Source organism: Protopterus annectens, chromosome 17.part0, assembly GCF_019279795.1.
Source record: "Protopterus annectens isolate FY-2018-M chromosome 17.part0, PAN1.0, whole genome shotgun sequence".
In the NCBI taxonomy this organism is placed as follows: Eukaryota; Metazoa; Chordata; order Ceratodontiformes; family Protopteridae; genus Protopterus; species Protopterus annectens.
This window is the reverse complement of record NC_056751.1, coordinates 730748285-730775692: the sequence shown is the minus strand read 5'-3', so window position 1 is coordinate 730775692 and position 27408 is coordinate 730748285. Positions and strand designations below refer to the sequence as shown.

At 40.4% G+C, this 27408-nt stretch overlaps 1 protein-coding gene across 1 annotated transcript in view; it reads right to left on the bottom strand.

Moving 5' to 3' along the window:
- Positions 1-975: 975 nt before the first annotated feature.
- COPA (COPI coat complex subunit alpha) overlaps positions 976-27408 on the bottom strand; it is a 915755-nt gene continuing 889322 nt past the window's right edge. The window contains exon 33 of the mRNA XM_044059531.1: positions 976-1258. Within this exon, the coding sequence (XP_043915466.1) occupies positions 1199-1258 (60 nt within the window). The 3' untranslated portion in view covers positions 976-1198. The remainder of the gene's footprint in view (positions 1259-27408) is intronic.

Sequence of the window (27408 nt, the reverse complement as noted above, 5' to 3'; positions counted from 1 at the left end):
AAGAAAACCCATGATTATTAACTGCTCCAATACTCTCTCTGAAATGTTAAATCAGTGATGAATAACTGGGCTAATGCTTCCTTGCTGCATCTTTTGGCCTTTCTATCCAATAAATCCCCTTGGTGCCTGCAAACAGGTTAACATTTATTCAAACTCCTTACAAAAAACATAACTCCTGTATGTGATGAAGGCACAAACAGTACAGGAAAAGTGTACAGACATTTTATGATGAAGACTGAAGGAACTCATTCCTGGGTAAAGAATAAAATACTACAAAACTATATTACATCTAAAGTTACAAAAAAGAGAGACACAGTCAACTTTAGTCTGCTGAACATGCGGAAATGTAAGCACAGAGCTGAGGCAGGAAAGGGCTTTTAAAGGGGCGTTTCCACTGAAGGTTGCGGGGTTCATCTGGAAGTGCTTCCCACTAAGAACTGTGAACTCTGTCAACCAAACTGTAGATTTTGGATGGACACAATCATCTGCTTAAGGAGAATGCCTTAAAGGGCATGGCTAGCTACCACTGAATTAATGATAACTGGATAAAAAGCTACATGTCTAGATAGATAGTGTAATATATGCTACATTTTCTCCTTGATCTAGCACACTTTAAACATACTACATGATTCTGAGTCACATTTTTCTTTTGCTGTTAGCTTTCTGTTTATGTTTTCTCACTTAAAACATCTGCAATTATTAACTATATCCCGGGAATCAATTCCCCACCCAAAGCAAGAACAAAAGTGGAAATGCAACCATGAAACTAATTCTATTTTGTTTTCACGCTGCACAAATCTTCACTGCTGCACTTTAGTAAGTCAGAATATCACTTACTCAATAAACATTAATAAAAACAGCTCTCAGCAAGCCACCCTGGTTCTTAAGTAAGCTGTAAACACAAAGTGAAACCCCCTAAAACATGTACATTAAGTGGACTTTTGTGCATTTAATAAAGATAACACAGCAAGCACATTTAAATGAAAAAAAAATTTAATCCGAGTTAACAGTGAACATAGGGAAATGAAACAAAAAATTAGTAATTCTTTTTACAATTACAGATTGAAACTTGTATGCAGATAATCATGGACAACAACATAATGCCACAGTAAACTGGCAACATTCTCCTGTAAGCATTTTAAAGGAGGTGTGATGGTGAGATTGAGCTTAAAGTTCCCAAAATGTTGAGGGCTTTCTTCTAGCGGAACTGCAGTGGACTAATTCGAAGGCCAATAACATCTTTGCCAATTTCAGTCACCTGTTGAAAAATAAGTAACAGTTTAACTTGAATACCTTCAAAAACCTAGATTATAGTTCTGTTTTCAATATTCAGCAGATTAATGACAAAGAAAATTAAACTGCTTTTACATTAAGGTGTACATACACCTCTTTGCTGGATATGCTAGTTATAAAACATATGCATACCTAGCATCTAACAGGCAATGTAAATCTACTACCTTGTCACACACTTGAAGACACTGTCATTAGAGACTTGGGCATCTTTGTGGATAATGAAATGGGTCCCCCACATACCTTCTCTGATAGGAAAGCCTTCTACCTCAACCACATGATTATTAAGGGCTTCTACTATTGGTCAAAAGTGGTCCTCACTCCCCCTCTAACCATCCTTCATCAGACTTTTAGTAGAATACAACGTGCCCTTAAATATGTATCCTTCCAAACAGCTAAACAAACATAAAACAACACCAGTGTATTCCCAGTAAAAATTTGTGGATATGAGCTCCTTAAGTTACCAGCTTACCCAAAAGCCTGGTCTTTCTTCCCTATGTCCTGCAGACTCCTATGGGAAAAGATATACATGCCTCTTCTACAAAGATGTAAATGATCCCGTTCTGCATGCTGTACTAAATATCCACAAAAACAGTAGTAAGAAAAATACAAGACCAAAGAACCAAAATAAATACTGCAACAAACAGGACTTTGCATGACACATCTTCCCAAACAATTCCCCAACCTTTGGGACAAATTTCTACTTTCTGCAGAGAAAAGCTCATCTCACACCACCTTCAACTCTGACTTAGATGAATGGATGGAAGAGGCAAATTTACTCCTGGCATATCCCCCCACTTCTTATGGAAAGCAGGCATATTTAGGTGGAAGTATCGTGGGATTGCAGTGGCCTGGCTTAAATAGCTTAACTGCCCTACTGCCCAGTAGCAGCCTCTCAAGCTATAAGCAGTTCAAGTGTATCTGTTCATTTCAGATCATGTGCCAATAACAACTAAACTACAAACACAAAGTAATGAAATAAAAATTACACGCTGCCACTTTTCCACTTATCGGTTGGAAAGAGAGGAACTTAAGGAATGGGTTTTGGCATTAATTCAGGAGTTACTAGATATGATACAATTTTCTACTGAAAATCTAGCTAGGGAGTGGGATAAAATTAAAGTGGAGTTTAAAACTAAGGTGGAAATAAAGGAAAAGGAGATATGGTAAAGAAGTAGCAATAATTATTTAGAGGGATTGTCAAATGTTAAAGTTTTGCAAAATAGGGGAACCTCTCAGAACAAGGAAAGGAGGAACTGCAGAATGCTAAACGGAAAATAAGGGATTACCTCAATAATATGCACAAGTTTAGAAAGATTGCTGTTAAGCAACTGTTTGAAGCAACTGTTTGACAATAATTCTAGGGCACAAAAACTTTTAGCACAATGACTCAGGCAGCAGAAAGTGGAAAGGGCGGTCACCAAGCTTAGGGAGCCTATAACAACAAGAGATATAACAAGAGATCCTGTAGATCCTGTAGAAGTGTTAGAAATATTTCAGAAATTTTATGAAAGTTTGTATAAAGCAGAATCAAGAAAATGTAGGAATGGAAATGTTTATGGAAGAATTAAATATGCCAAGGTCAGAGGTAGATTAGGCTCAATTACTACAAGTTAGGATAGGAAGAGATGAGATAAAAATGGCTATGTATAACCAATCTACAAGAAAGTCCCCAGGAATACATGGTATTCCCTTGGAAGTTTGAAAATTAGGAGGGAAAAAACAGATAAAGATGTGGAAGTTTTTGTTTAACAGTATTTTAAGAGGAGGAGAAGTACAGTACAGTTGTGTACACTTACCATAAATGTAGATGTTAGAGTGTATTCACTCTTGGAGTCATCACATTTGGGTTATCTGCTTGCAGTAGCCCTCAGTCGGCCTGATTATCAAAGTCTTGGGTCATGCGTCAGTTGCTGTCTCATCTTCCGTGACGTCAGGTAGTCAGGGGTATAAAGCATGCAGCAGACGCCATTACATCAGTTTTTCTTGCCCCAGATGTCAGGTGCCTCCCTAATGGGAAGCAATTAAATAAATATATACAAGGTTATACCTCCAACAAAAAAGCAAATACACCAAAAAGCTTTTAAGCATAGTAAAGGAGAGAAGGAGAGTAGAGGTATAGCGAAAAGAAGTCAGGGGGCTGGAGGGAGGGTAACCAGGACTGCAACAGTGAATACACTTGAACATCTACATTTATGGTAAGTGTACACAACTGTACTATATTCTTCGTGTTTCACTGTTGCAGTCTTCACATTTGGGTAGATTCCCAAAACTAAGAATGGGAGGAGGAATTTAGACAGCATTAGGGCCAGCTATAAGGCCCTGCAAGACTGCAGTGGCAAAGTCAGTTCTGGATTAAGAGAAAATTGGCAAATGGCAATGCTTGGTGAAAGTATGTACAGAATTCCAGGTAGCAGCTTCTAGGATGTCCCTGGTAGGGACACCTCTGAGAAAGGCTGTAGAGGTAGCTGCAGCCCTGGTTGAATTGGGTCGAATTCCCTGTGGGATAGGTTTTCCATGGTGCTTATTGCAGAAATGAATGCAATGACCTATCCATTTAGAAATGGTTTGCTTTTTAACAGCCTTCCCCTCTGCCCCTGCAGCAAATGCCACCAGCAGTTGTTCAGATTTCCTTTGAGGTCTAGTCCTGTCCAAGTAAAATCTAAGTTGTCTGTGCACATCTAAGGAATGCAGTATCCATTCCCCTTTGTTTTGCGGATTAAAAAAGAAGGATGGCAAATGAATGGACTGATAAAGGGCCACACTGTATACCACCTTGGGCATGAAGGAAGGCTTGGTCCTGAGGGACACTGTGCGCATGAAAGATGATGAAAGGCTCCACTGCCATAAGGGCCTGTAATTCTGATACCCTTCTTGCTGAAGTGATTGCTAAAAGGAAGGCTGTTTTCCAAGAAAGGAATTTTAAATCTGGACTTGCAGCTGGCTCAAAAGGAGGAAGAGTGAGTTTCTCCAATACAAAGTTGAGGTCCCAGGCTTCCCCCCTCACAAATCATGGTTGAATGGGGCCCCCATGCACAGTCCTCCCTCAGCCATTTTAATGCCCCATTACTTGGCTATTTGATGGAACTGGGATTCTTCATAATATAATGGAATTCACTACCCACTGTACTCACAGCTCTATCTTCTCTTACACTTTTTAAAAAGAAACTCAAACTATACCTCAATACACACTGGTTATGTTCCTGCACTAATCCTGACTAACCTTCTTACTTCTCACCAATAACTACCGTACATCATAGTCTTATCCTTATAGTTTCTTTTTCCATGAAACTGCCAATGAATTTCATAAATATATGTATATAACATCATCTCAAATATTATCCTTGCTATTTACTGTTCTTGCTATGCACAGTCGGAGTATGGTAGTTAGTATTTCTCTAACAATGTTTAACTATTTGCTATTTTTTTGAAAGAAAAAAAATTGTTGTTCTAACTACAATTTATTTGCACTACTACTACTTTCTATATTGTATTTTGTATGTATCTTTATTGTTATTTCCTTCTTTACTGTATTTTGTATGCGTCTTGGAGCTTTTCTCCCTGGGGCTCTACTGAAAATGGACATGTATCCAGTTAGACTAGCCCGGTCAACAAATGTAAAATAAAGATAAAAATAAAAATAAAGTTAATATCTAATTTTAAGCCAAAGTTTATACTTTGCAATTATGAAATATAGGTGTTGGCCATAAATACCTTATTATTTTTCACAGTGCTTGGTTCACTAGATCATGTATCGCTGAGGTACCCTCTATGTAGTGTCTGCATGTCATGACCCCTGTGGGCTGTGTTTGCATGTTTCACTAGGTGCTACAGTTTCCTTCCACATCTGCAAAGCATGCTGTTAAGTGAATTAGCCATCCTCTAAATTGCCCCAAGGTGTGTGTGTGTGTGTGTGTGTGTGTGTGTGTGTGTGTGTGTGTGTGTGTGTGTGTGTGTGTGTGTGTCCTGTGATGGACCGGCATACTATCCTGCATTAGTTCTCTGCCTTATGCTCAGGGAGTGCAAAAGGGCAGGCTCCAGCTCCCCTGTGATCTTGAACAGACTAAAGCATGTATTGGAAACTGAATGGATGAATGCATGTATTGTAGTCTGTAGCAGTATCATAGTCTAATGGTATATTGCTTGATTTCTTTACTGTGCTATAATGTTAAGAACTGTGAGCTCATGACTACAAATTAACTTGGATCTGGTCAGGTTTGCTAGAAAAATAGATTAAATGATGTTGGAGAAGTGTGTGCTTACATACTTCGATTTTATAAACTTGTACGTGTATTTGCATTCTGAAATATCCAGATCAAAAATAAAAGCTAACACAGACATAAATGAAGCTGAAAGGATAAGGAAATTTTCCAAGACAAAAGGCATTATTTTGATGACTTTTTTTTATAATTTCGCATATACCAGTAAACCTTTCAACATGACAAAATTCACAATTAATCGCTGAACTGAAAGAATTAAGAGCATAATTCTCATACTGACAGTTCATTTCTTACTTGAATTTTAAAATTAAACCAGCAAACTGTGTAGATACGTACATCTAAAATGACAGCGGAATATATCAGAATAAGAATATTCCTAAGTATGTATGGCTTAAAGCATAAATATTAACTTAGAAATGGTATAACATTTTCAAAGTAAGTAAAATCACCATCACAGCAGGATTACATTGATATACAATTTCACTGTCTTCTGAATTAAGATGATTGCTTACAGAAAGACAGGAACTCAATAAAGCCATTTCCTCCTACCTGTTCTTTACTGAAACTACTGCTAAAAACATTGTGTGACTTCTGCTTGATGCACATAATACATCAAAATTCCAGTTTAGAGTTAAGTGCATGTAAAATTGTAGTGTCACACAATAACGCTATTGTACAATAATTCTGTGATGACTGTGTCCTTTGTCTTTTTCTGCTTGAATGTTTCTGATTTAACATAGTAAGTAGGACCTCCACATGCACCAGACAGTGTACAAAAATTCAGAATCCAGTCAATAAAAAACATGCTCACTTTGATGCTTCTAACAGACTGAATAAATAATGGATAGTCCAATTAGTCTAACTTTGCTAAGATCTGCTACTTACAAAGGCAGGCAGTGCGAAAAACAAACTCATCATTTGCAAGTCCCATAAAATTCAATGTTCTGGGGATGAGTAACCATACAAAAGCATTTCTAGTTAAGCCCTCATACTTTTTCTTAAACTCATTATGGAGACTAATCAAACATACTGTAGCTATCATGCTAATCAGGGTGAGGGTCAATTTATTTATTCAGAAAATGTATCTGTCAAGGTTGACATCATCATCTACCAAGTTCTAAGCTCAGTATGCAAGTATACAATTCCCAGTTTGACTATAAGCAAGTATTTAATATGGGCTATCCAATTAAGGATTATGAAGGAAACAGCTGATGACAGAGTATGGCATTTACTGACTATGACTTCAGTTTATTTGTTGTGCTTATTGCACTGGTTTTATTTAGTTTACATTTACTGATCATACCTACATTGATAAAATGATAGCCAGAGAAGATAGCGAAGTACTCCAATAAAGTGTTCTCGCCAAATGAGGTTGTGGTTAGGGACCAACTGCAATGCGCATTGCGCTTAACCGCTAATATAACCAGGCAGTGCAGCGTGTTTACCGTGTTACAATTTATGCTGCTGCCTGTGCCTGCCAGTCCTGCTGCCTGCCATCCTACCCTGAGCCCAGTCAGTGCCCTGCCCTTCACTGCCTGTTCCTTGCCAATGTGCCTTTTAAAGAGCTCAGTTGACTGACTCGACTCGATTCCTCTCTTCCTCCATCCTAAATTAAATCCTCTCTGGGCCGGCTAATGCTTGCTTTCATGGGTCTGGGTCTCGGACTCTCGTCTGAGTTCTCTCTTGTTCTTTAGTGTGTGTGAGTTAGTGTAAGTGTACTGAGCGAGTGTGACTGTGACTTTGTGATTGAGAGAGACAGAGCGTGTGTAAAAGTGTGTATGATATTGAACATATATATGACTGTGTGTAATGTGTATTAGTAGTATAACTGTGTCAGACACTGTCTCAATAATATGATGAAAAAAAAATTTCTTTTTGGTTTATGTTGCCTGCAGGGGACAGGGGCGGAGCGGGAGGAATGGGATTATTAAATCCAATGCTTTGCACTTGCTTGCCTTCACCGGCTCACACAGGCACGGTGGAGTTCTTGTTCTTCTGAATCTTCCCTAAGCTGCTAGAGGCCGAGAGCTAGCCTAGAGACACACACTGTCACTAACACCTACAACAACTAAGTATTACACCACCACCAGTATTAATCTATTCTTCATTCTAGTCTAGAGTTCAACTTCTTAGTGTAGTGTGCGACTGCGAGTGAGTGCGAGAGAGAGTGTATAAACTGCAGAAGTGTGTGAATGTGAACACTACGGTGTGTCAGACACAGAGTCACAGCTACTTGATTCATTTCTCTCACTTTACTACTATAATAATTATATAAAAATTATAATATGCAAGCAAAGCTGCCAAAGGAAATATGCATGCATTTTCTTTTGTTTACGTTGCCTCAGCCTGCAGGAGATGGGAGCTGGGCGGGGGGGATGATCAATGTGTTGTGTATTTGATTTTGACTGAATGAATTATGATGTTGATTGACTTGTCGAATGTGGTGTTGTTGACTTAACTTGAGTTGACTTTATGTTTGTTTGTTACTTGTTAGTGTGTGTGATACATGTGATTCATTTGTGTTGTGCTTGTTTGTGTGATTTTAGGACTTTACTTTAGTTGTTTTAACTTTTTGACAGTAGTAGCAACTAGAGGTCTAGCGGACTAGCGGTAGTGGGCGGCCCTGCCTCCTCCTTACTTTCTCAGTCCTCAGCTGTAATCCGACAGGCTGGCAGGCTGCTCATGTAGCTGACATCACGCGTGCTGACATCAGTGTCAAAAAGTACGATAAATCAAAAAAATAAATGAAAAAGCCTGGAAAATTGGCAATTAAGGGGTGCCATTTGGAATCGTGGCACCGCATTACCGGGACCCCAAAACTCGGTAAAAAACGAGTAATTCGGGATGGTTGGGAGGTATGTCATCAACAATGTGTAGTACAGGAGGGATAGCTAAAGGCCTGTGTTGGGGCAGGAGTAAGAAATCCCCAAGCCTCTTTTCTGAATCAGAGTAATCCTGGCTTTCCCAACAAAAATGCTCCCTAAGAGTATGCAAGGTTTTACCAAAAGAGAAATCCTCGGGGGGGGGGGGGCAGAGGGAATAGAGTCCTCTGCATCAGAATCCTCATAGGTAGATAAGGGTAAAATCTGGTCATCAGAGGAAACAGAAATTTCAGAATCCTGGTCAGTAAGCAAATTCAGTCCTAGGTCTCTTATTGGGGGAAGGTTGGCTTCCCCTGATTAAATTAATAAGGTCTTCAGACATTCTTATCATTTTTTTTTTAGGCATAGAGCCCTGACCATGTGGTCTGGGTGTTGGTTTTCTAGGCATGGTTCGAGATTTAGGCCTTGAAGAAAATGGCGTTGGTTTAATATGCAAGTCAGTAGGCTTGAATACACCCTCAGAAGCCGGTGCCTGCACAGCGGCTCTGGACCCATCCAAGGTAGAGACATCCGCAGGTTCCACAGTTGAAGCATCTCGCGGGGCATACTGGACTCCGAGTGGGTCTCAGTAGAGGACTGCGAATCTGAAGTAGCGGGTATCAGGGGCTGCGAAAGTGCCTCACTGAGTACTGGCGACTGGCTAAGGAGAAGCGTCGTCAGACGCTTTGGACCTAGGTGGCCTGTCTCTGTCTTTATTTTTGCGTTTTTTCAGAATGTCGGTAGGCGGATGGCTTACCGAAGATGTATCGGGATAACTGAAGAGAGTACCAAAATATTTAGAGGCGTAAATATACCGATGACTAATAGTTCGTTGCTTAAATAAGGCACAAAACTGACAGCGAGGTACGTCGTGGTCAGGGCCTAGGCAAGGAATACAGTACAAATGGAAATCTTTATGAGATATTTGCTTTCCACAAGAAATACAATTATTGACTTTTACTGACATCAGTTTAGAGCAAGAAAAAGTTTCCCCAATGGGGTACTTAGCTTTAGTTGAAGACTTTGGTTCTGAAACTCGAAAACGAAAATTTCAGGAGTTGGCCGACTGGCACTTGCGAACTGCTTCTGCTTCGGGCACCACACGACAAGAAAGACTGATGTAATGGCATCGGCTGCATGCTTTATACCCCTGACTACCTGACGTCATGGAAGATGGGACAGCAACTGACGCAGGACCCAAGACTTTGATAATTAGGCCGACTGAGGGCTACTGCAAGCAGGTAACCCAAATGTGATGACTGCAACAGTGAAACACGAAGAACATCAGCATTCTGGAAGAAGGTGATGGTAGTGGTAATAACTAAAGAGGGTAAAGATCCATCGGATCCAGGTTCATACAGGCCCATTTCAATACTAAACCATGATTATAAAGTGTATATATCTATCTTGGCTAAAAGAAAGGCAAAAGTGATACCAAAAATGATAGATGTGGATCAGTGCGGTTTTGTGGAGGGGAGGCAAACATTTGACAACATTAACAGAACACTGATAATCTAGAGGGAAGCAGAATGTAAGAAAATAACGCTTTTATTGGTGGGTCTTGATGCAGAGAAAGCTTACGACAGAGTAGACTGAGACTTCATCAGCAGGGCAATGGAAGCATTTGCTTTCCCTGATACAACTATAAGGCTGATTAGGAGTACATATGAGGGATTGGAGGCGAAAATTAAAGTGGGTGGGGTCCTCTCTGATAATTTCTGCTCGAGTACAGGAACCAGGCAGGGTTGTCCACTTTCCCCTTTGTTGTTTGCATTATATTTAGAACTACTGGCAAAGAAAATAAGGCACTCAGAAATTCAAGGATATAATTGGTACAGTAGTCAGGAAAAGCTGGCTCTATTTGCAGATGACATTTTATACATGACAAAGTAAGAGACATTATAGTGTTGTGGAACATTTTAAAACAGTTTCAAATCTTCTCAGGATACAAAATTAATGAAGCTAAAACAAAGGTAACAGTGGTAAATTATGTACCCACACACGAATTGGTCCAACAATATCCATATTTAAGGGGACATAATAAAATGAAGTATTTAAGAGTACAGATTAGAAATGACTGTTGTGGCAGCTAAGGATATGTGGGAAGAGACAAACAGAAGATAATACAAAAATGAGAACCTGGAAGCTGTGTTATATGGGTATGGATACTAAGATGCAAGCAGTTAAAATGTTTTAGTCCCTTTAGTCTTGTACATAGATCAGGCATATTATTATCAACCAGATGAGAAGCTGTGAATAGCAAATAAAGAGTTGAAGGATTTTATTTGGGAAGGGAAGATATCAAGGGTCAAGTGGGATAAGCTGATTCTTCCAGTAGAACAAGGCGGACTAGGATTACCCAATTTGCGGGAGTATTTTAGAGCAACACAGTTAAAGCTCTTACACATAGCACAAGCACAAAACTATAATTCAAACTGGAAAGGAATGATGATGATATGGGGAGGGGGCTTAAGAAATAAGGAGAGGCTGGGATTTTGGATGCAGAGTCTTAAGGAGAACAACAAAAATCATACAGAGTATTATATTCATAAAACAGCAGGGAGTATTCCAAGAAATAAACCAGCACAAGAATGGAGAAAAAAGATTCTGCTGATAGGGATAACTGTGGTTAGGGATACAGATAATAGGCAAGAGGGGGCTGGAATTTAATGGAGAAAACTGGCAAAGGAACCAGAATATTGTGCACAAATAAAAGGGAAAGGTAATAAAATGGGAAGAAGCCAATAATTTATTTGGACTGCAGGTTAGAGATTGCCTTCCCTATCAAGGACTGATATCAGAGTATAGGCAGAGAGAAAGAAATAGGGGGTCCATTATGAAAGAGCAACACTGGTACAGTTTTTAACAGCCTCTAGAACAGAAGCTGCCATTAAAAAAGGAATAATTAGTAAAGCACATAAAATACTGCATAATTATAAGAATCAATCAGAAGAGCTTCAAAAGGATTAGGAAGACAGACTGGATAAGCAATTCACAAGGAGACAATGGGAGGACATATGTACATCTCCCAAATATGCAACAAATAATTTTTCCTCAGGTGGACAGCAAATATTAGAGATGTGACTGGCAAGAAAGAGGTGGCTGGGAAACATTTTTTGGGAGTTCCCTGCAGACCACTCTTTCGGAGATGCTAGGTGAGCAGATTGGATTGACTGGGGAGATTATTTTTTGAGCTATAACACAGACTCGGAATTGCCTAGACATAGTAAAGCCTTGCTGAGTCAAATTATGGTGGCTGCCAAAAAAAAGCAATTACTAGAAAATGGAAATCAAAGTCTCGACCAACTTTACTACAAGAAGTAAATATACTAACAGAGATATAACAACTGGAATTGGGGATCTTTAGAAAACGGAAGGAGTAAACTACATAGGAAAAAAATGGGAATTGTGGGAAAGAATAGCTGTAATAAAATTTTACCATAACCATAGATGCACGCACACCTCTGTTTTGCTAGGGCAGTCAGGCATGGATGACAGAAGGGTAGAAGCTTGGGATACTAGGTCCAAAGCATTTTATCATATGGGTTTAATAGTTGATGGCTCTGAAGACTAGGGCGGAGGAGGTATAAACCTTCTTTCCTATCCTATCCATGTTCTTACTGTCTTTGTCAGTAGGCAAAAGAGATGAGGAAGGAATCAGTCTTGACTGCTTGTCAGAGGATACAGCAATCACTGCTGGGTCTGCCAGGGGTGGTATTACCAGGAATTTTTGTTCATTCGGCACTTTATAGAAATGGCAGGTCTTTTAGGAGCAGGTGGTTGTCAGTCTGGGTTTTTTTATAATGAAGAGAATGCATCAAGGTAGGCAGGTATAAAGTACAGTTGTGTACACCTACCATAAATGTAGATGTTAGAGTGTCTTCACTGTTGCAGTCATGACTGTAGGGTTCTTCCCTGCGGGCAGGCAGTCCTTGGTCGGCCAGAATCCCAAAGTCTGGGTCCGGCGTCGGCTGTTCAACCATGCTCCCTGATGTCAGAGCGCCAGGAGTACAAAGCTGACAGCCGACGCCATCTTCTCCAGTTTTTCTTGCCCCAGATGTCAGGAGTCCCAAAATGAGAAAGGTCCCATATCCTTTGCAAATACACCTCAGAAGAATGGTGAAAAAAGGAACCACACAAAAGTAAAAATAAGAGGGGACAGGAGGGAGGGAAACCCAGACTGCAACAGTGAAGACACTCGAACATCTACATTTATGGTAGGTGTACACAACTGTACTATGTTCATTGTGTTTCACTGTTGCAGTCATGACTGTAGGGTAGAATCCCAAAGCAGAATGAAAGGGAGGTGGTCATAAAGTAGAAGGGGCGGCTAAAAGGCCCTGCAAGACTGCAGAGGCAAAACCTGCCCTAGACTTAGAGTAGAGAGGTAGATTGTAGTGCTTAGAAAAAGTATGCACTGAACTCCAAGTTGCAGCTTCCAAAAAGTCTTTGGTAGGAACTCCCTTGAGAAAGGCTGCAGAAGTAGCAGCAGCTCTGGTGGAATGAGTCCGTATACTCCCTGGGATTTGCTTTCCATGGTGTGAATAACAAAATCTGATTCCATGAGCAATCCATTTAGAAATGGTCTGTTTTGAAATGGCTTTACCTTGGGAACTTGAAGCATAAGAAACAAACAATTGTTCTGATTTTCTGATTTCCTTGGTTCTGTCCAGGTAAAAACGTAGTTGTCTGTGTACATCCAAGGAATGTAAGATCCTTTCCCCTTTATTTTGAGAAGTGGGGAAAAAGTTGGCAAGTGGATAGTTTGATTTAAAGCCACTTTGGAAACCACCTTAGGCATGAAGGTAGGATTAGTCCTCAAAGACACCCTGTCTTGATGAAAAATAATATAAGGTTCCACAGCCATAAGAGCTTGTAACTCTGAAACTCTCCTGGCAGAGGTTAGGGCTAACAGGATGGCTGTCTTCCAAGATAAAAACTTGATGTCAGAAGAAGCAGCAGGCTCAAAAGGAGGCAAGGTTAGTTTTTCCAAAACATAGTTGAGATCCCAAGCAGGAATGGGAGGAGATCTAGGAGGTCTTAAGTTCTTAGCTCCTCTGAGAAACTGTCTCATGAGCTGGTGGGAAAAGATTGGAGGGTCTGTATTATAATGAGTGGAAATAGCAGAGGCATGTATCTTAATGGAAGAGAAAGAGAGACCCTTATGTAAGAGATCTGTCAAGTAAAGTAAAATTAAAGGAATGTTAGGAAGAAGAGGATCAGAATCCTGAGCCTGCATCCAGGAACAAAATCTTTTCCATTTTCCTGCATAAGATTTTCTAGTGCTAGGACGTCTGGCTTCTAAAATGACATCCATAACCTGCTTGGGTAGGAAAGAAGAAATCAAAGGCCCTGGATTAACCAGGCCGCCAGGCTGAGAGTTCTGACATGGGAGTGTAGAACCAGACCCTGATGTTGGGACAGAAGGTTCGGAGACTGAGGTAAAACCCAAGGGGGCTCCAGACATAGGTTTTTTAGAGTTGGGTACCAAAACTGTCGAGGCCAATTTGGGGCCTGCAAGATTATCATCTTGGGCTTGTCTTGTTTTATCTTTAATAATACCCGAGGAAGAAGAGGAAGAGGTGGAAAGAGGTTTCTCCAACTGAATGATAGGGCATCCACTTTCCAAGCTTCTTTGTGGAAAGTCCTGGTGCAAAAATTCTGTAGTTGATGATTGAGATGGGATGCAAAGAGGTCTATGTGAGGACACCCCCAGACTGCTGTTATCATCCTGAATATTTCGGTGTCCAGCATCCACTCGTGTGGATCCGAAAGGTTTCTGCTCAGACTGTCTGCCAGGAAGTTTTGCTTCTCTGGTAGATACTGAGCTTGAAGGTCCAGATTGCAAGCTAGAGCTGTGTTCCATAGATCCATGGCTAGTCTGCAAAGGGGGTAGAAATGAGATCCCCCTTGCTTATTAATGTACCACATAACTGTGGTGTTGTCTGTCCATATTAGTAGTTGTCCTGGTTGTAGAAGATTCCTGAAGGCCATTAGAGCTTTCTGAACGGCTAACATTTCCTTTAAATTGATATGCAAGTGCTTCTGATCCTTTGTCCAAAGCCCTGCAGACAGTTGCCCTGAAAATGGGCTTCCCAAGCATAATCCGAGGCATCCGTGATTAGAATCTGAGTGGCAGGAGGCAGACAGAAGGGTTTCCCTTTGTTTAGAGTACATGCCCTGGACCACCAAAGGAATTCCTTTTGAAGGCAAGGAAGGATGGAGATCAGTATGTCTAAACTGTGGCAATGCTGAGACCATACACTTTTTAGGTACCACTGTATTTTCCTCATGTGTAGTCTTGCATACGGTACGAGAAGGATGCAGGAGGCCATGTAACCCAAAGCCTGCAGGAATCTCCTTGCAGATAGCTGAGTTAAAGTTGCCAAGGTTTTGAAAGTTGAAGCCAGCTGTAATTGTTTTTCGGATGTCAGAAATGCCATCTGGGTTGTTGTGTTTAGAAGAGCACCCAGAAAAAGTTATCTGTTGTGAGGGTGTCAAATTTGACTTTTTTATGTTTACAGAGAATCCCAGGAACTTGAGGAGGTTCTGTACAAATTCTAGATGCTGGAGTAAGACATCCTTGCTGTCTGCCTGAATTAGACAATCGTCCAGATAAGGGTAAATATGAATTCCCTTGAGTCTGCAGTAAGCTACTACTGGAGCCAGGCATTTGGTGAAGACCCTGGGCGCAGTAGACAATCCAAAGGGCAGCGCAGAGAATTGAAAGTGCCTTGATCCGGCCTTGAACCTGAGGTATTTTCTGCGTTCCTGCCGGATGGGAATGTGTAAATATGCCTCCTTTAAATCCAAAGTTACCATCCATGCATCTTTGGACAGCATTGGAAGTAGTTGCCGTAGGGTAAGCATCTTGAATTTTGGAATCTCTAGAAAGGTGTTCAAGGCTGACAGATCCAGAATGGGTCTCCATGAGTTTTGCTTCCTGGGGACTAGAAAGAGCCTTGAGTAAAAACCTTGTCCCATCTCTGAAAGTGGAACCAGTTCTATGGCTTTCATAGCCAAGAGAGCTTCCACCTGGTTTAAGGCCTCTGTCCATTGATGTTTTGGAAGGTCTGGCCATCCGCTTGGCCTTGGCAGGGTATGAAAATGGAATTTGTAACCTCTTGAAACCACATCCAGAACCCACTTGTCTTGGGTTATATGAGTCCAATTTTGATAAAAACAGAGAGTTTTCCTCAGAGGGGCTTCCAGGCAAGAAGTTGCTGCAGCCCAACAGAGGGAGTCATTAAGTTTGTTTCCTATGAGTTTGTGACCTGTCCTCACCTCCCCTAGGGGTGGAAGCAGTCCACTGTCTTGGTCTATAAGAAGCTTGTGTTTGAGGCCTTCCTCGGAAGCATCCATATCTACCCCTCTGAAGCCTGTCTGAAGTGGGAAAGGACCAATTTTTAGAAGGCCAATTCCTGCTAAATTGTGGTGGCTGTACTTGTAAGAAATCTTTAACTGTTTGCATGGATTTCGCCTTATCCTCCATCTTTTTAATCACCTCTTCAGCTTTTGATCCAAACAAAACATTATGCTGAACAGGAGCATCCAATAATTTAGCTTTTACTTGTTCTGGCAAATTTTGTTCCTTTAGCCATGCATGCCTTCTAATAACTGTGCCGGACGCAGCAGCCCTACAAGAAACCTCCAAGGCATCAAATCCACAGTGTAAACCATGCTTCCCAACTTGTTCAGTGGCATGCAATAAGTCATGCAATTCCTTATCATCTGCACAAGCAGAAATGGAAGTAAGCTTTTGTTTTAAAACAGACGAGAAATTGCTGGTATTTCAGCATATGAAACTGACAGTTTAAAGCCCTAATGGATAAAGTAGCAGAAGTGTACACTTTTTTGCCCCATCTTTCTAAAGATCTAGAATCCTTTTCAGTGGGAATGGCGTTTTTGGCAGAAGCGGCCTTAACTCCCTTAGGACCCTGAGAAATGGTTTCAGGGTCAGCAGAAGGGTTCTTGTATAAAAACTGGTGGGAATCAGGAACCCTGTAATATCTGTCAGGCTTAACAGGAGCTGGAGGAAAAGAGACAGGGGTTAAGTTAGCCTCCGAAAAAGCATCATCCACAATATCCAAAACAGGAGGGATAGCCAGGGGTCTATGTTGGGGGAGAAGAAGGAAATCCCTTAGTCTTTTCTTAGATTCTGAATACTCCTGTCCTTCCCAATGGAAATGTTCCCTCATTTCATGCAGAGTTTCCCCAAAAGAGAAATCCTCAGGGGGAGAAGCTGAAGGAATGGATTCCTCAGCATCAGAATCCCCATAAGGAGGGAAAGAATATTCCTGGTCAGAAGAAGAAACTGAAGAAACAGAAGCCTGATCAGAGGAATCATAATAAACAACCTGCCTTGGCTTTTTATCTGGAGGGGGATGTGAACCCCTAATCATAGTAAGTAAATCCTCCGCCATCTTGAGTAACTGTGTCTGTGACTTTGACTTGGGAGCCGGTTCAGAAGAGGCCTGTGTTGCAGTCTTTGATTTAGAAGGAGTCTTTGCCTTTGTCTTTGGCTTTGCCTTTATTAGAAGCTGAGTAGGCCTGAAAACCCCTTCGGAAGTCGGTACCTGCACAGCGGCTCCGGACCCAACTGAAGGAGCATTGTCCGAAGGTCCTGCAATAGAAATATTCAAAGGCCTGGTTGGCTCCTCATGAGAGTCCGTTTCGGCCATCGGTTCTGAAATGGCAGATGACAGGGGCTGCAAAAGCGCCTCACTGACGACGGCCGAACCTGAAGCTGGCTCCGCTTGTGTGCTATCGTCAGATTTGGACCTCGGAGGCCTGTCTTTATCCTTGCGACATTTGTGAACTCCGGTAGCCAGAACCGTAACAGATGACATTTTGAAGTTAAAGCGCCTACCGAAGTAATGAAAAGCAAAATCGTACCTTTGTTTAATTGTACGTTGATTGAATCTAGCACAAAACCGACAACTAGCTACGTCGTGGTCAGGGCCTAAGCAAGGAATACAGTAAGAATGAAAATCCTTATGAGGTATTTGCTTCCCACATGAAATACAATTATTAACTTTTTCTGACATCGGACTGGAGCAAGAAAAAGTTTCCCCAACGGGGTACTTAGCTTTGAGTGGAGAAGAAAGTCTTCGGACTGAAGTTTATCAGGAAAAATAGTCAGGAGTCAGCCAACCGGCACTTGCGAACTGCTATCACCGCACGGCAAGAAAGACTGGAGAAGATGGCGTCGGCTGTCAGCTTTGTACTCCTGGCGCTCTGACGTCAGGGAGCATGGTTGAACAGCCGACGCCGGACCCAGACTTTGGGATTCTGGCCGACCGAGGACTGCCTGCCGGCAGGGGAGAACCCTACAGTCATGACTGCAACAGTGAAACACGATGAACATCTGGTGGAATGACTGAAGGGGAGGGAGATTCCACTTCAAGTAACTCAAAGCATCTCTTTTGAAATTCAGTCACTTGGGAAGTGTCCCATTTGAAGTATTCTTTCATCTTTGTGATGGTCTCCCCAAAAGTGATATCTTTTGTTGGAGAGTCCCCTTCTATGGATTCTTCATCAGTGGAATAATATTCTAGTGGAGAGGCAATTTGAGGTGAAGTAATGGACTCATCAGAAGATGAGTAGTAAACCTCCTGTTCTTCCCCTTCATGGGAAGGTGGATAGAAGAAGCTGAGACAGGCCTAGGGCTGAGAACAGGAACAGTGGAGGGTGAAGAGGCTGTGGGCCTAAGGGCCATGAATGTCGGCATCAAGGAGTGGGTGAAGGATTGCCAGTCAGGAACTCCCCTCCATGGGGGGGGGGGGTAGTTTTCTGCTTCCTTTTTAAAGGAGTAGTCTTAGGAGAAAGCCTAGTTTTGGGGGTTTGGATAGGAGCTGGGGCTTCAATGACATCCCAGTCAGTTGTCCGGCGGTGCCTGGTTCCCCCTTGGAATCAGTAGGGACCGACGTCTGAGCTGCCTCCGTGGATGTGCTGGCCGTTACTTCTGAAGCAGCTTCCTAGGGGTGATTCGACAAAGTAGACAGCTCTAACTGACGTCCCTCAACTCCTAAACTGGAAGCTGGCGGGACGTCCAATGGTGGAATGGCAGAAAGTACTAGGCCTTGGCAACTTGGCCCTTTTTCGTGGAGGCTCCGCTGGGGTGGCTGACTAGGGATACATCCTGAGTGCTAATTTTTTAAGCCTCTGGTTTTCTAGGTACAGATTAAGGGCAGCCAGAGAGGTTCTGAGTGTCTTCGGCACACAGGATTGACAAACAGAGCAAGAGGTATGGTTGTGTTCTTGGCCTGGGCAAAAAAACACAACCATCGTGTGTCCTTATGCAGAATTTGGCACCCGCATTAGCATTTACTCTTTTTAGCGGACATGGGTTAATGGGGGGGAACAGCAAACCAAGTTCAAGCAAGCAAAACAAAACAAAATCTCCAATGGGGTTTACTTAGCTTTTAGACATCTTGAAAGGAGAGGAGTGAAGCAATCAATGTGATGGTCGACTGCGGCTGAAAACGTCTGTGGTGTGTGTGTGTGTGTGTGTGTGTGTGTGTGTGTGTGTGTGTGTGTGCACGCAGACATCACATTTAAGGTCCCTGGTTTATGGCCCTATGTGTGATATCCCACACACCTGCAGCAACTAGGCTTAGAACAAAGGGGCTGCATAATAAGCTAAGGTATACTGCCTTGGAAGTGAACTAACATGAGGGAGTGTGGTTTGTTGGGTTGGGGATTATGCATTGGTAACGTCTTGGACAGAGGCGCAGTCATCTTTAATCAAACAGAGCAGACTTGACACACAAACATCCACAACACAATTTCTACTCCACAATGTATTTTTATTTACAAGTTTCTACCACCTTTCTCCTCAGAAAACCCATTATACAAATACAGCTTACTAATGAATTTTTCCTCCAGAATCACATAAATCTTTTTTTTTTTTATATATTTTCCACTAACTGTTTCACCTAAAGTCTTCTATAATTAATCGGTTTAATAATCAGATTTAACTGTGCTGCAATAAGCAGTCATACCACCTAGTACACTGCTTCTGCTTTCCATTTCAGAGACAAACTGTGTCTGTACTTTTACTGTATTAATGCCAGTCCCCAGTCTCATTTACTTAGCTGTTTTAATTATAAAGCTGCAGCAAATAAACAGCTCTACATGGAGTTGCGCATCTACAAAGACTTCTTTTGACCTCTGAATTAGAAATACGAGATCTACAAAAATATTGTGACACTTGGTGATAACATAACTCAACATTATTCTAACTTCTCATACCATGTAGTCCTAAAACAACACAAAAATCTTCTTCAGGCCGCTTTATCCACAGTTAAAACAATATTTTTATCCATAGTTAAAACAATATTTTAGTCAGCTCTACTCCAGCTACAAGATAACGACGCCTTTTGCCACACACATATATACCAGTTGGTATCAGAGTTGCTCAAATACCAAACAAACCCCATATCCAACTACTTAAAGGGTATAATTCACCCTAAAATTAAGTAAAATCTTGTGCTGCAAATGCCACAGAAGGTCTGACAGCTGGCCTGACTTCCCGTGTTTTTAACCTTTCTCTCTCCTGGAAAGGCAGATGCCTTCCCTTTGCAGAAGTCGAACACTAGTGGTATGAAAAGGGAGTCACAGCCCATGCCATCTTCAGAGCCTTTTTGCCACCGTCGCCTGAATGATGGCTGTTTGGAGCCACAGCACTGAGTGCCCTGGAGGTGAAAATCCCCAACCAAAAAGCTCCCCAAGCCATTCCTCCAAGTTTTAAATCAACCCTGAGGGGGTAAGCTGTTTAGGAAAGGGTACAGAGAGGGAAGAATGAAGGGAAGAGGATTTAGATACCCTCCTCCCAATCAAAGGATATCACAGATTTTGAGAAACAGGGAAGAGAGGGAGGGACTTGCTATTGCAACAGTGAAACATACGAACACTTAAGAGTTACACTAAGTACATTATACAATTCATTTTTGCAATGATAATTCTTGGTAGGATTTCCCCAGCTTAACGACAGGTTGGCAGTCATCCCACAATACACCATGACTGTAGGAGTCCCTCTGAATGGCCATGGCCCTGGATATAATATCCACATTGTAATGTTTGGAATAAGTGAGGACAGACAACCATGTGGCCACTTCCCGGATGGAATGTCTATTAATCTCCCTAAGGAAAACAGTGGTGGCTGCAGTGTCCTAGTGGACAGGACCCTAACACACTCAGGGACATTCCTGAAATGAAAGGAATAACTAAAACATATGCAGTAGGCTAGCCACTTGGATAAGGTTTGTCGGCAAACTAGCCTCCTTTCCCTGCCCTCAACAAACAAAACGAGCAACTGATCAGATGTTCTACTTTGCTTTGTTGTATTTACACAAACATTTGTTTCTTGTGTATACCCAGAGAACATAGGATACTTTCCCCATTCTTTTGGGGCAATGAAAATAATATATACGTAAGTAAACAGTCTTGCCTGCATTTCCCCCTTTGTAAAAACGCATTTCTTCCAAACCTGGAATATGGGTAATATGGGTCACTACTGATGCACAGTCTTGTTTGTGGACAATTCTGTTATTTTGGTTATGAAAGTTAGATTGGTACACAGGGTGAGCTTATCCTTGCAGCACATAATGAAGGGTTCTTTGAACATGAGGGATATTCCTTGAAGCAGATGTAACTGCCACCAAACAACAATCTTCCATGGGACTTCCAAAATAGTGGCTGACTCAACAACAAGTTAACTACACAGCTATTTGTGTGAACTCAAGAGAAATTTTATTTTATTTAACATTTGTTTACCGGGAAAGTCCGACTGGACACAGGTCCTTTTTCAGCAGAGGCCCGGGGAAAAAAGCTCCATGAGTAACAGTAAATTTAAAGTATAAAGTAAACAAAATAAATAACATACAGATTTGTTACGTATTGACAATAAAACCTGGGCTTTGAACACAGCTAGTACTATTTCTAGGTATGACTTATGTCAAGATACAAGGTTAAGGTCGGTAGGAACAAAGGATTACACACCGGGGAGAAGTTGGATATGTTTTGGGTATACTGTGATGTATCAGAGCACTCATGAGGAGTTAGTACAGGAACATAGCCACTTATTTTTTAGATAAGCTTCAAGTGATGGCTTAAAGTGGATAAGATTGACAGAATGGAGTTAGGAAGGGAGTTCCACATACGAGATATATAGCTGGAAAATAAATATTCTCCTGCAGTGTTGTTGGCCTTGGAGACGGTGAGTAAGTTTTTGTTGTTACAGCGAAATGGTCTGCTGGAACTGTAAGGAAGGCTGAGATTTTGTAGTGCAGGGGTTTAGTTGGTTGCATTACAATTTTGTGAGCTAGAGAGAGTTGGTTGTAAAGAATAATGTTGAGAAGCTCAAGCCAGTCTAGTATTCTTAAAGCTGTACAATGATGTATTCTATATGGGCAGTCAGATGCAAACTTAATTTTATTATACCATGCTTCTATCTTAGATAAGTCAGTTTTCCTTAGATTAGTTAAAATTGGAGAGGCATACAGCAGAGTGCAGAGCAGATGGGTTTGTGCTAATGTAATTTTGGCCATTGTGGTCAGAAATGTTTTGTGCCTATATAGACTTCCAAGTTTCTTATGGACTTTTTTATAGTTAGGAAGACATGCAAGTCAAATTTTAGTGTATTGTTTATTTCCACTCCAAGAAGCTTTGTATGGGTTGTCGGGGAGATTACAGTATTGTCTTTGGCTATTATGTTAAATGTTGGGCAGGAGATAGAGGTCTTGTTAGGCTGGAAGAGTAATAACTTAGTTTTGTTTGGGTTCAGGATTAGATGGGCATTGGCTAACCATGTTTCAACAGAAGTGAAAGCTTCCTGTGTTTGAGAATGAAGAGCTGATAGAGAAGTGGCAGCAAAGATAAGTGTTGAATCATCTGCATACTGTATTATAGAACCATGTGGAGTAGCTGTGTGTAGATTATTAGTCACAGATAAGTGTTGAATCATCTGCAGACTGTATTATAGAACCATGTGGAGTAGCTGTGTGTAGATTATTAGTCACAGATAAGTGTTGAATCATCTGCAGACTGTATTATAGAACCATGTGGAGTAGCTGTGTGTAGATTATTAGTCACAGATAAGTGTTGAATCATCTGCAGACTGTATTATAGAACCATGTGGAGTAGGTGTGTGTAGATTATTAGTCACAGATAAGTGTTGAATCATCTGCATACTGTATTATAGAACCATGTGGAGTAGGTGTGTGTAGATTATTAGTCACAGATAAGTGTTGAATCATCTGCAGACTGTATTATAGAACCATGTGGAGTAGCTGTGTGTAGATTATTAGTCACAGATAAGTGTTGAATCATCTGCAGACTGTATTATAGAACCATGTGGAGTAGCTGTGTGTAGATTATTAGTCACAGATAAGTGTTGAATCATCTGCATGCTGTATTATAGAACCATGTGGAGTAGCTGTGTGTAGATTATTAGTCACAGATAAGTGTTGAATCATCTGCAGACTGTATTATAGAACCATGTGGAGTAGCTGTGTGTAGATTATTAGTCACAGATAAGTGTTGAATCATCTGCATACTGTATTATAGAACCATGTGGAGTAGCTGTGTGTAGATTATTAGTCACAGATAAGTGTTGAATCATCTGCATACTGTATTATAGAACCATGTGGAGTAGCTGTGTGTAGATTATTAGTCACAGATAAGTGTTGAATCATCTGCATACTGTATTATAGAACCATGTGGAGTAGCTGTGTGTAGATTATTAGTCACAGATAAGTGTTGAATCATCTGCATACTGTATTATAGAACCATGTGGAGTAGCTGTGTGTAGATTATTAGTCACAGATAAGTGTTGAATCATCTGCATACTGTATTATAGAACCATGTGGAGTAGCTGTGTGTAGATTATTAGTCACAGATAAGTGTTGAATCATCTGCATACTGTATTATAGAACCATGTGGAGTAGCTGTGTGTAGATTATTAGTCACAGATAAGTGTTGAATCATCTGCATACTGTATTATAGAACCATGTGGAGTAGCTGTGTGTAGATTATTAGTCACAGATAAGTGTTGAATCATCTGCATACTGTATTATAGAACCATGTGGAGTAGCTGTGTGTAGATTATTAGTCACAGATAAGTGTTGAATCATCTGCATACTGTATTATAGAACCATGTGGAGTAGCTGTGTGTAGATTATTAGTCACAGATAAGTGTTGAATCATCTGCAGACTGTATTATAGAACCATGTGGAGTAGCTGTGTGTAGATTATTAATCACAGATAAGTGTTGAATCATCTGCAGACTGTATTATAGAACCATGTGGAGTAGCTGTGTGTAGATTATTAGTCACAGATAAGTGTTGAATCATCTGTAGACTGTATTATAGAACCATGTGGAGTAGCTGTGTGTAGATTATTAGTCACAGATAAATGTTGAATCATCTGCATACTGTATTATAGAACCATGTGGAGTAGGTGTGTGTAGATTATTAATCACAGATAAGTGTTGAATCATCTGCAGACTGTATTATAGAACCATGTGGAGTAGCTGTGTGTAGATTATTAGTCACAGATAAGTGTTGAATCATCTGCAGACTGTATTATAGAACCATGTGGAGTAGCTGTGTGTAGATTATTAATCACAGATAAGTGTTGAATCATCTGCAGACTGTATTATAGAACCATGTGGAGTAGCTGTGTGTAGATTATTAGTCACAGATAAGTGTTGAATCATCTGTAGACTGTATTATAGAACCATGTGGAGTAGCTGTGTGTAGATTATTAGTCACAGATAAATGTTGAATCATCTGCATACTGTATTATAGAACCATGTGGAGTAGGTGTGTGTAGATTATTAATCACAGATAAGTGTTGAATCATCTGCATACTGTATTATAGAACCATGTGGAGTAGCTGTGTGTAGATTATTAGTCACAGATAAGTGTTGAATCATCTGTAGACTGTATTATAGAACCATGTGGAGTAGCTGTGTGTAGATTATTAGTCACAGATAAATGTTGAATCATCTGCATACTGTATTATAGAACCATGTATTATAGAACCATGTGGAGTAGCTGTGTGTAGATTATTAGTCACAGATAAGTGTTGAATCATCTGTAGACTGTATTATAGAACCATGTGGAGTAGCTGTGTGTAGATTATTAGTCACAGATAAGTGTTGAATCATCTGCAGACTGTATTATAGAACCATGTGGAGTAGCTGTGTGTAGATTATTAGTCACAGATAAGTGTTGAATCATCTGCAGACTGTATTATAGAACCATGTGGAGTAGCTGTGTGTAGATTATTAGTCACAGATAAGTGTTGAATCATCTGCATACTGTATTATAGAACCATGTGGAGTAGCTGTGTGTAGATTATTAGTCACAGATAAGTGTTGAATCATCTGCATACTGTATTATAGAACCATGTGGAGTAGCTGTGTGTAGATTATTAGTCACAGATAAGTGTTGAATCATCTGCAGACTGTATTATAGAACCATGTGGAGTAGCTGTGTGTAGATTATTAGTCACAGATAAGTGTTGAATCATCTGCAGACTGTATTATAGAACCATGTGGAGTAGCTGTGTGTAGATTATTAGTCACAGATAAGTGTTGAATCATCTGCAGACTGTATTATAGAACCATGTGGAGTAGCTGTGTGTAGATTATTAGTCACAGATAAGTGTTGAATCATCTGCAGACTGTATTATAGAACCATGTGGAGTAGCTGTGTGTAGATTATTAGTCACAGATAAGTGTTGAATCATCTGTAGACTGTATTATAGAACCATGTGGAGTAGCTGTGTGTAGATTATTAGTCACAGATAAGTGTTGAATCATCTGCAGACTGTATTATAGAACCATGTGGAGTAGCTGTGTGTAGATTATTAGTCACAGATAAGTGTTGAATCATCTGCAGACTGTATTATAGAACCATGTGGAGTAGCTGTGTGTAGATTATTAGTCACAGATAAGTGTTGAATCATCTGCATACTGTATTATAGAACCATGTGGAGTAGCTGTGTGTAGATTATTAGTCACAGATAAGTGTTGAATCATCTGCATACTGTATTATAGAACCATGTGGAGTAGCTGTGTGTAGATTATTAGTCACAGATAAGTGTTGAATCATCTGCATACTGTATTATAGAACCATGTGGAGTAGCTGTGTGTAGATTATTAGTCACAGATAAGTGTTGAATCATCTGCAGACTGTATTATAGAACCATGTGGAGTAGCTGTGTGTAGATTATTAGTCACAGATAAGTGTTGAATCATCTGCAGACTGTATTATAGAACCATGTGGAGTAGCTGTGTGTAGATTATTAGTCACAGATAAGTGTTGAATCATCTGCAGACTGTATTATAGAACCATGTGGAGTAGCTGTGTGTAGATTATTAGTCACAGATAAGTGTTGAATCATCTGCAGACTGTATTATAGAACCATGTGGAGTAGCTGTGTGTAGATTATTAGTCACAGATAAGTGTTGAATCATCTGTAGACTGTATTATAGAACCATGTGGAGTAGCTGTGTGTAGATTATTAGTCACAGATAAGTGTTGAATCATCTGCAGACTGTATTATAGAACCATGTGGAGTAGCTGTGTGTAGATTATTAGTCACAGATAAGTGTTGAATCATCTGCAGACTGTATTATAGAACCATGTGGAGTAGCTGTGTGTAGATTATTAGTCACAGATAAGTGTTGAATCATCTGCAGACTGTATTATAGAACCATGTGGAGTAGCTGTGTGTAGATTATTAGTCACAGATAAGTGTTGAATCATCTGCATACTGTATTATAGAACCATGTGGAGTAGGTGTGTGTAGATTATTAGTCACAGATAAGTGTTGAATCATCTGCAGACTGTATTATAGAACCATGTGGAGTAGCTGTGTGTAGATTATTAGTCACAGATAAGTGTTGAATCATCTGCAGACTGTATTATAGAACCATGTGGAGTAGCTGTGTGTAGATTATTAGTCACAGATAAGTGTTGAATCATCTGCAGACTGTATTATAGAACCATGTGGAGTAGCTGTGTGTAGATTATTAGTCACAGATAAGTGTTGAATCATCTGCAGACTGTATTATAGAACCATGTGGAGTAGCTGTGTGTAGATTATTAGTCACAGATAAGTGTTGAATCATCTGCAGACTGTATTATAGAACCATGTGGAGTAGCTGTGTGTAGATTATTAGTCACAGATAAGTGTTGAATCATCTGCAGACTGTATTATAGAACCATGTGGAGTAGCTGTGTGTAGATTATTAGTCACAGATAAGTGTTGAATCATCTGCAGACTGTATTATAGAACCATGTGGAGTAGCTGTGTGTAGATTATTAGTCACAGATAAGTGTTGAATCATCTGCATACTGTATTATAGAACCATGTGGAGTAGCTGTGTGTAGATTATTAGTCACAGATAAGTGTTGAATCATCTGTAGACTGTATTATAGAACCATGTGGAGTAGCTGTGTGTAGATTATTAGTCACAGATAAGTGTTGAATCATCTGCATACTGTATTATAGAACCATGTGGAGTAGCTGTGTGTAGATTATTAATCACAGATAAGTGTTGAATCATCTGCATACTGTATTATAGAACCATGTGGAGTAGCTGTGTGTAGATTATTAGTCACAGATAAGTGTTGAATCATCTGCATACTGTATTATAGAACCATGTGGAGTAGCTGTGTGTAGATTATTAATCACAGATAAGTGTTGAATCATCTGCATACTGTATTATAGAACCATGTGGAGTAGCTGTGTGTAGATTATTAGTCACAGATAAGTGTTGAATCATCTGCAGACTGTATTATAGAACCATGTGGAGTAGCTGTGTGTAGATTATTAGTCACAGATAAGTGTTGAATCATCTGCAGACTGTATTATAGAACCATGTGGAGTAGCTGTGTGTAGATTATTAGTCACAGATAAGTGTTGAATCATCTGCATACTGTATTATAGAACCATGTGGAGTAGCTGTGTGTAGATTATTAGTCACAGATAAGTGTTGAATCATCTGCATACTGTATTATAGA